Here is a 7,857-nt window from a genome sequence, read left to right as displayed (position 1 = left end):
AAACTGGGTCAATGTAAGTTTGGAAGGAATGAGACAGGAACTTGCAATGGTTGATCGAGGAACGGAGTCAGCAGGTGAAGGGGTGTCTGGCGAGTGGGAGCCAGTCGACAGCCTGATATCAAGGGTTCTGGGACAGCATGTTCCGGTTATAGTGAAGGGCAAGGCTGGCAGGAGTGGGGAACCGTGGGTGACAGGGGATACTGAGGTTCTGGTCAGGAGAAAGGAAGAGGCATGGGTCAGTTGCAGGCCACTGGGATCCAGTGAATCCCTTGAAGAGTATATGGGGTGTAGGAGTGAATGAGGGAAATCAGGAGGGCAAAAAGAGGGCACGAGATATCCTCAGCAGTTAAGGTAAAGGGGAATCCAAAGAGATTCCCCAAGTGTAGTTAGAGCAGAAGGGTGACACTGGAGAGAACAGGTTCCCTTAAGGATCAGTGTGGCCGTCTGTGCAGCCACAGGAGAAGGGCCTTAAATGGAGACAGGAGATTCTGCAGATGCTGGAAAGCTGAGCGACACACCAACTGCTGGAGGAAGTGAGCGGGTCAGGCAGCACCCGTGGAGCGAAACGGACAGTCAACGCTTCACATCAAGACCCTTCACCAGGACTGGACAGAGGGAGATATCCGGGGGGGGGGGGAGATTGCCTTTCCCTCGTCACCCTTTTGCCCTTAATATACGTACAAGTTTATTATTGTCACCGTGTTCTAAGATACAGTGAACAGGTTTAGTTTGTGTGCCATCCAGACAGATCATTTCCGGACATAATTAGAGCATCAGAGAGCAATAAAGCACAGATACAGGCCCTTCAGCCCAACAACGCCATGCCAACCACGGTGTCACCCATTACACCAAGCTTCCTGCATCCGGCCCATATCCCTCTAAGCCCCACCCCCCACGTACTTATCCAAGAGCTTCTCACATAATACAACACACACAGTGCGGGAGGAACTCAGCAGGTCAGGCATCTACGGGGGGAAATAAACGGTCAACGGTTCAGGCCGAGACCCTTCTTCAGGAGTGGAAAGGAAGAGGGCAGAAGCCAGAATAAGGGGGAGGCGGAGGCTGGCAGGTGATGGGTGAGTCCGGGTGAGAGGGGAAGGTAGGTGGGGGGGGGGGGGGAGGAGGGTGAAAGGGAGTGATGTGAGAAGCTGGGAGGTGATGGGTGAAAGAGGCAAAGGGCTGGAGGAGGAGGAATCGGTCGGAGGAGAGGGCAGTGGACCTGGAATAAAGGGAAGGAGGCGGAGAATAGATGGGCAGCTCACGAGGGCAGGGAATAGATGGGCAGCTCACGAGGGCGGGGGCAGGGGGAGGGGGAGGGGTGAGCAGACAACAGGAATGAGGGAGGACAAAGGGAAGAAGGAAACGGGAGGGGTTACGGGAAGTTGGAGAAATCGATGTTGAGGTCATCAGGTTGGAGACAGGTATTTTCCTCCAACCTGCGTCTGGCCTTGACGTGGCAGGAGAGGAGCCGTGGACGGACATGTCGGTGTGGGAGCGGGATGTGGAATTGAAGTGGGTGCCCACCGGGACGTCCTGGCTGTTGTGGCGGATGCAGCGAGGGAGCTGGTCGGAGAGAGGGGGCCGGATGGGGCGGGGGCTAATCACAGCGGGGTTACTGTATGGAGCGGGAGCACTGGATGGGGCGGGGGTACCGGACGGGGTGGGGGTACCGGACGGGGCGGGGGTACTAGACGGAGTGAGGGTGCCTGATGAAGCAGGGGTGCCGGACGGGGCAGGGGTATTGGATGGAGCGGGGACGCCAGACGGGGCTGTGGTGCCTGATGGGGCGGGGGTACCGGATGGGACGGGGTACCGGCCGGGGAGGGGGTGCAGATGGGATGGGGGTACCGGACGGCGAGGGGGTACTGAATGGGGCAGGGGTACCAGACGGGGTGAGGGTACCGGACAGGGAGGGGGGACTGGATGGGGAGGGGGTACTGGATGGGGCAAGGGTACTGGACAGGGTGAGGGTACCGGACGGGGAGGGGGTGCGGACGGGGAGGGGGTACTGGATGTGGCGGTCACCCAATCTGCCGCAGACTCTGATGGGGCATGGGTACCAGACGGGGAGGGGGCGGGGGCACGGACGCGGACGAGGCGGGGGTACTGGATGGGTTGGGGGTACCTGACAGGGAGGGGGTACCGGACAGGGCGAGGGTACCGGATGGGGCGGGGGTGCAGACGGGGCGGGGGTACCGGACGGGGCGGGGGTGCCGGACGGAGAGGGGGTGCCAGACGGGGCGGGGGTACCGGACGGACAGGATGGGGGTACTGGACGGGGCGGGGGTACCGGCCAGGGAGGGGTGCGGATGGCACGGGGGTACTGGACGGGGCAGGGGTACTGGATGGGACTGGGGTGCGGACGGGGCAGGGGTACTGGACGGGGCGGGGGTACTGGACAGGGCAGGGGTGCAGACGGGGCGGGGGTACCGGACGGGGAGGGGGTACTAGATGGGACGGGGGTACCGGATGGGGAGGGGGTGCGGATGGGACGGGGGTACTGGATGGGACGGGGGTACTGGACGGGGCAGGGGTACTGGATGGGACTGGGGTGCGGATGGGACGGGGGTATGGGCGGGGCGGGGATGTGGATGGGGCAGGGGTACCGGACGGGGCGGGGGTACTGGACGGGGTGGGGGTACTGGACAGGGCGGGGGTGCAGACGGGGCGGGGGTGCAGACGGGGCGGGGGTGCAGACGGGGCGGGGGTACTGGACAGGGCGGGGGTACTGGACAGGGCGGGGGTGCAGACGGGGCGGGGGTACTGGACGGGGCGGGGGTGCAGACGGGGCGGGGGTACTGGACGGGGCGGGGGTACCGGGCAGGGCGGGGTTATGGGCAGGGTGGGGTTATGGGCGGGGTTATGGGCAGGGCGGGGTTAAAGGCGGGGTTATGGGCGGGGCGGGGTGAGGTTATGGGCGGGGTTATGGGCGGGGCGGGGTGAGGTTATGGGCGGGGTTAAGGGCGGGGTTATGGGCGGGGCGGGGTTAAGGGCGGGGTTAAGGGCGGGGTTATGGGCGGGGCGGGGTGAGGTTATGGGCGGGGCTATGGGCGGGCGGGGTGAGGTTATGGGCGGGGTTAAGGGCGGGGTTATGGGCGGGGCGGGGTGAGGTTAAGGGCGGGGTTATGGGCGGGGCGGGGTGAGGTTATGGGCGGGGTTATGGGCGGGGCGGGGTGAGGTTATGGGCGGGGTTATGGGCGGGGCGGGGCGGGGTTAAGGGCGGGGTTATGGGCGGGGCGGGGCGGTCACCCAATCTGCCGCAGTCTCTCACTGCATCAGGCATTTGCGGGCGGCCTTCCCTCACCAAGATGGCGCCCGCAGCCCCGCCCTTCCAACAAGATCCCTGCACCAAGGTGAAAATGAACGAAAGTGCAGATGCTGTAAACCTGAATTGAAGATGTTGGGGCTGGAAGCTGAGCGGGTCCGGCAGCAGACCGACGGCCAGTGGCGGGTGTTCCTCCGTTGCCCTCCCAACAAAACCGCCAAATCGGCGCCACCGCCCAATCAGCCCCCTTACCAAGATGGCGGCACCCGTCCCAGCGCATGCGCAGTGCCGCCTGCGGCCGGGGGTGTGCGCATGCGCGCGGTCCCCGGCCCGCCCTCGCCATGGGCTCCCCGGCCCAGCTCCGGCTCCGCCGCCCCTTCCCGCCGCGGCTCCACCCGCTGCAGCTGCTCCTTTCCCCGGCCGCCGTCGCCACCCTCAGTCCCGGCACCCGGCCTCGGCCTGAGAGCGGCGCCGCCTGCGTGTTGTCCCTGCGGCCCGGGCCCGGGCCTGGGACCGCGCTCTTCGCCGCCGCCCTCATCGAGGCCGGGCCCCCGGGGGAGGCGGCCGGGCCCCAGGGGGAGGGGGTCCCCGGGCCCCAGGGTGAGGGGGTCTCAGGACCTGGAGCAGGAGGGGAGGGGGTCCCCGGGCCTGGAGCAGGAGGGGAGGGGGTCCCCGGGCCCCAGGGTGAGGGGGTTTCAGGAGGGGAGGGGGTCCGCAGGCCCCAGGGTGAGGGGTTCTCAGGACCTGGAGCAGGAGGGGAGGGGGTCCCCGGGCCTGGAGCAGGAGGGGAGGGGGTCCCCGGGCCCCAGGGTGAGGGGGTTTCAGGAGGGGAGGGGGTCCGCAGGCCCCAGGGTGAGGGGGTCTCAGGACCTGGAGCAGGAGGGGAGGGGGTCCCCGGGCCTGGAGCAGGAGGGGAGGGGGTCCCCGGGCCCCAGGGTGAGGGGGTTTCAGGAGGGGAGGGGGTCCGCAGGCCCCGGGGTGAGGGGCTGAGTCCCAGAGTTGGGCCAGTCCAGATTTACATCAGCAGGCTCTTTGCTGCGCACTACGGGCTCTGGGTGGGTGAGGACGAGGCTTCCGAGCCGGGTGTGGAGGGCAGGCTGGTGTCCCCGCGGCCCGGCGCCCCGGCCCTTTTCCGAGCCTCCCTGGTGCAGTCAGTGCCCAGCCTGAGCCGCGTGGTGCTGGGTGCCCGCACGAGGGCCAGCCTGCGCTGGGCCAGCTCCCCGGCCTTCGCCAACGGGCTGCTGGTCCTGGCCTGCCAGCGGCAGCCAGTTCTCCTGCGGCAGGGCGACACCCCCATCGTGCCTTACCACCCCTTGCTGGGCGAGGACAGCGAGTTGGTGCTGGCTCGCCTCCTGGAGCTGGTGGTCCTGGAGTGCCAGCCTGTGCTGCAAGGCCTCCTGCAGGTCACCACCTGCCTGGTGCTCACCGACTTCAGGGAGCCTGGCGAGTTGCCCCCCACACCGCCGCTCCATCTGCTGCAGCCCCTCTGCCTCTCCGACTTTGCCCACTACGCCCGCGGCCTCTGGGCCTCGGGGCTTGGCCTGGAGCCTGACAGGCCCACTGATCTCCTGTCCTTCCTGCGGGCCTTGGAGTGCAGGCTGGAGGTGATGGTGGCTGACCTTCCGGGCTTGGCCTTGAGTGGTGAGCTGAGGCTGGGTGATAGGCCCCCAGACCTGGACAGCTGCCTGCTGCTTAGCAGGCGGACCCTGTACCGCCTGGGCCTCTTCCACTGCCAGTGGGTGCTGGTATCGGTACCGGAGCCGGCTGCAGAGGCGGAGCGGCCCAGGGCTGAGCTGGAGTCTCCTGAGCCACAGGCAGCAGCAGCCCAGGGGGGTGCTGGGTCCACGGGGCGGAGTGGTGCCCGGCGGCCAACGACCGAGCTCCTGGCCTGTGTGCTGGTGCTGGAGGGGGGTGAGGGGGCCAGCCTGCAGCTGGGGCAGGACATGGCAGCAATCTCCTACACCATGTGGTTCAACGTCTCTAAGGGGGCCCCGGTGCCCACCTCCCACAGGGCACTGAGAGTCAAGGTAGGTGTGTTGAAGGTTTATTGAAATCCCTGAGCCGGGGGAGTCCTGCCCTGACCCAACCCCTTCTATTGACCTCTGTAATGTTCCATCATCTTCAGCCACGAATAAATTATCTGGGCCTGATGGACACATTCCAGGCTGTACAGGGAAGCAGTGGAAGTTGTTGCAGAACAGAAATCATAGTCATGTGGCAGAGAAACAGGCCCTTCAGCCCAACTCGTCCAGGCCCACTGTGTGTTGCCCAGCGAGCTAGTCCCATCTGTCCGTGTTTGGCCCATAGCCCTCTAAACCCCTCCTATCCATGTATGTATCTAGATGGCTTTTAAATGTTGCTGATGTGCCCACCTCAACCACTGTTTCCTGAAGCTCATTCCAAATACACACCACCCTTTGTGGGAGGAAGCTGGCCCTGATCTTAAACTTATGCCCTCTTGTTTTTAGCACCCCCTCCCTGGGAAAAAGTTTTTTCTTTCTTTGACGGGGTGAAAACACAGTCTTTTCCCCAATTCGTTGCCACAGAGGGCTGTGGAGGCCAAATCATTGGGTGTATTTAAGGCAGAGATTGATGGGTTGTTGATTGGTAAGGGGGGTGGGGGGGGGGTAAAGGATATGGGGAGAATGGGGTTGAAAAATATCAGCCATGGTTGAATGCCAGAGTATAGAGTCACAGTGTCATACAGCACAGAAACAGGCCCTTCGGCCCAACTGGTCCATGCTGACCAAGATGCCCCATCCAAGCTCGTCCCATTTACTTGTGTTTGACCCATAACCTAAACCTTTCCCATCCGTGTACCTGTTCAACTTTCTTTTAAAAGTTGTCACTGTACCTGCCTCACCCACTTCCTCTGGTGGCTTGTTCATATACTGACCACCCTTTGTGTGTAAAAAAAAATGTTGCCCCTCAAGTTGCTCTTAAATCTCTCCCCTCTCACCTTAAACCTATGCCCTCTAGTTCTTGATTCCCCAACCCTGGGAAAAACAGACTGCGTGCATTCACCCTGTCGATGCCCCTCATGATTTTATACACCTCTATAAAATTGCCTTTCAGTCTCCTATGCTTTAAGGAATGAAGTCCTGGCCTGGCCAACCTCTCCCTGTAACTCAGTCCCTCAAGTCCTGGCAACATCCTTGTAAATCTTTTTGCACTCGTTCCAGTTTAGTAACATATTTCCTATAACAGAGTGACGAGAACTATACACAATACTCCCAAGTGCAGCCTCACCAGTGTCCTATACAACCGCACCGTGACCTCCCAGCTTTTATACTCAGTGCCCTGACTGATGAAGGCCAGTGTGCCAAAAGCCGCCTTCTCCCACCCTGTCTACCTGTGACTCCACTTTCAGTGAACCACATGCCTGTACTCCAAGCTCCCTCTGTTCTACAACACTCCCCGGGGCCCTGCCATTCACTGTGAAAGTCCCACCTGGATTTGACTTCCCAAAGTGCAACCCCTTGCACCTATCCTTATTGAAATGTATCTGCTGCTCCTCGGCCCACTTCCCTAACTTATCAAAATCCCCATCATCTGTGAAAACCTTCTTCACTTACTGATCGAGCCTTGTGCATTGGGATCTAAGTAATTTATACAAGCAATTAATAACGACCCCTGCGGCACACCACTACTCACCGGTCTCTATTCCCAGAGACAGCCTTCAGTCGCCACCCTCTGCTTCAAGTGAGGCAAGTTTGTGTGTTAGGTGCCGGCAACGTGCTGCCGGTGGGGGTGGTGGGAGCAGATCTGAGACAGCAGTGGTGGCAGACGGAATGAGTTTAGATTGGCATCGTGGGCCAGAGGGCCTGTTGCAGTGCTGCACTGTTCTATGTTCTGTGCTCATCCTCTGTACCCTGCACTGTACCCTTCCTACAGTGTGGCCCTACAGTACTCTGTACCCTGCACTGCACCCTTCCTACAGTGTGGCCCTACAGTACTCTGCACCCTGCACTGCACCCTTCCTACAGTGTGGCCCTACAGTACTCTACACCCTGCACTGCACCCTTCCTACAGTGTGGCCCTACAGTACTCTGCACCCTGCACTGTACCCTTCCTACAGTGTGGCCCTACAGTGCTCTGTACCCTGCACTGCACCCTTCCTACAGTGTGGCCCTACAGTACTCTGCACCCTGCACTGCACCCTTCCTACAGTGTGGCCCTACAGTACTCTACACCCTGCACTGCACCCTTCCTACAGTGTGGCCCTACAGTACTCTGTACCCTGCACTGTACCCTTCCTACAGTGTGGCCCTACAGTACTCTGCACCCTGCACTGCACCCTTCCTACAGTGTGGCCCTACAGTACTCTACACCCTGCACTGCACCCTTCCTACAGTGTGGCCCTACAGTACTCTGCACCCTGCACTGCACCCTTCCTACAGTGTGGCCCTACAATACTCTGCACCCTGCACTGTACCCTTCCTACAGTGTGGCCCTACAGTACTCTGCACCCTGCACTGTACCCTTCCTACAGTGTGGCCCTACAGTACTCTGCACCCTGCACTGTACCCTTCCTACAGTGTGGCCCTACAGTGCACTGCACCCTTCCTACAGTGTGGCCCTACAGTACTCTG

General features: G+C 61.9%; 1 protein-coding gene across 1 annotated transcript in view; it reads left to right on the top strand.

Annotated features, from left to right (window-relative positions):
* Nucleotides 1–3,579: 3,579 nt before the first annotated feature.
* Nucleotides 3,580–7,857, top strand: part of pex6 (peroxisomal biogenesis factor 6) — a 31,996-nt gene continuing 27,718 nt past the window's right edge. The window contains exon 1 of the mRNA XM_052025468.1: nt 3,580–5,292. Coding sequence (XP_051881428.1) covers nt 3,607–5,292 — 1,686 coding nt within the window. The 5' untranslated portion in view covers nt 3,580–3,606. The remainder of the gene's footprint in view (nt 5,293–7,857) is intronic.

This window comes from Pristis pectinata, chromosome 10 (genome assembly GCF_009764475.1).
Source record: "Pristis pectinata isolate sPriPec2 chromosome 10, sPriPec2.1.pri, whole genome shotgun sequence".
Lineage (NCBI taxonomy): Eukaryota > Metazoa > Chordata > Chondrichthyes > Rhinopristiformes > Pristidae > Pristis > Pristis pectinata.
Note: the sequence above shows the minus strand (reverse complement) of the source record. Positions and strands in the feature narration are given on the sequence as shown.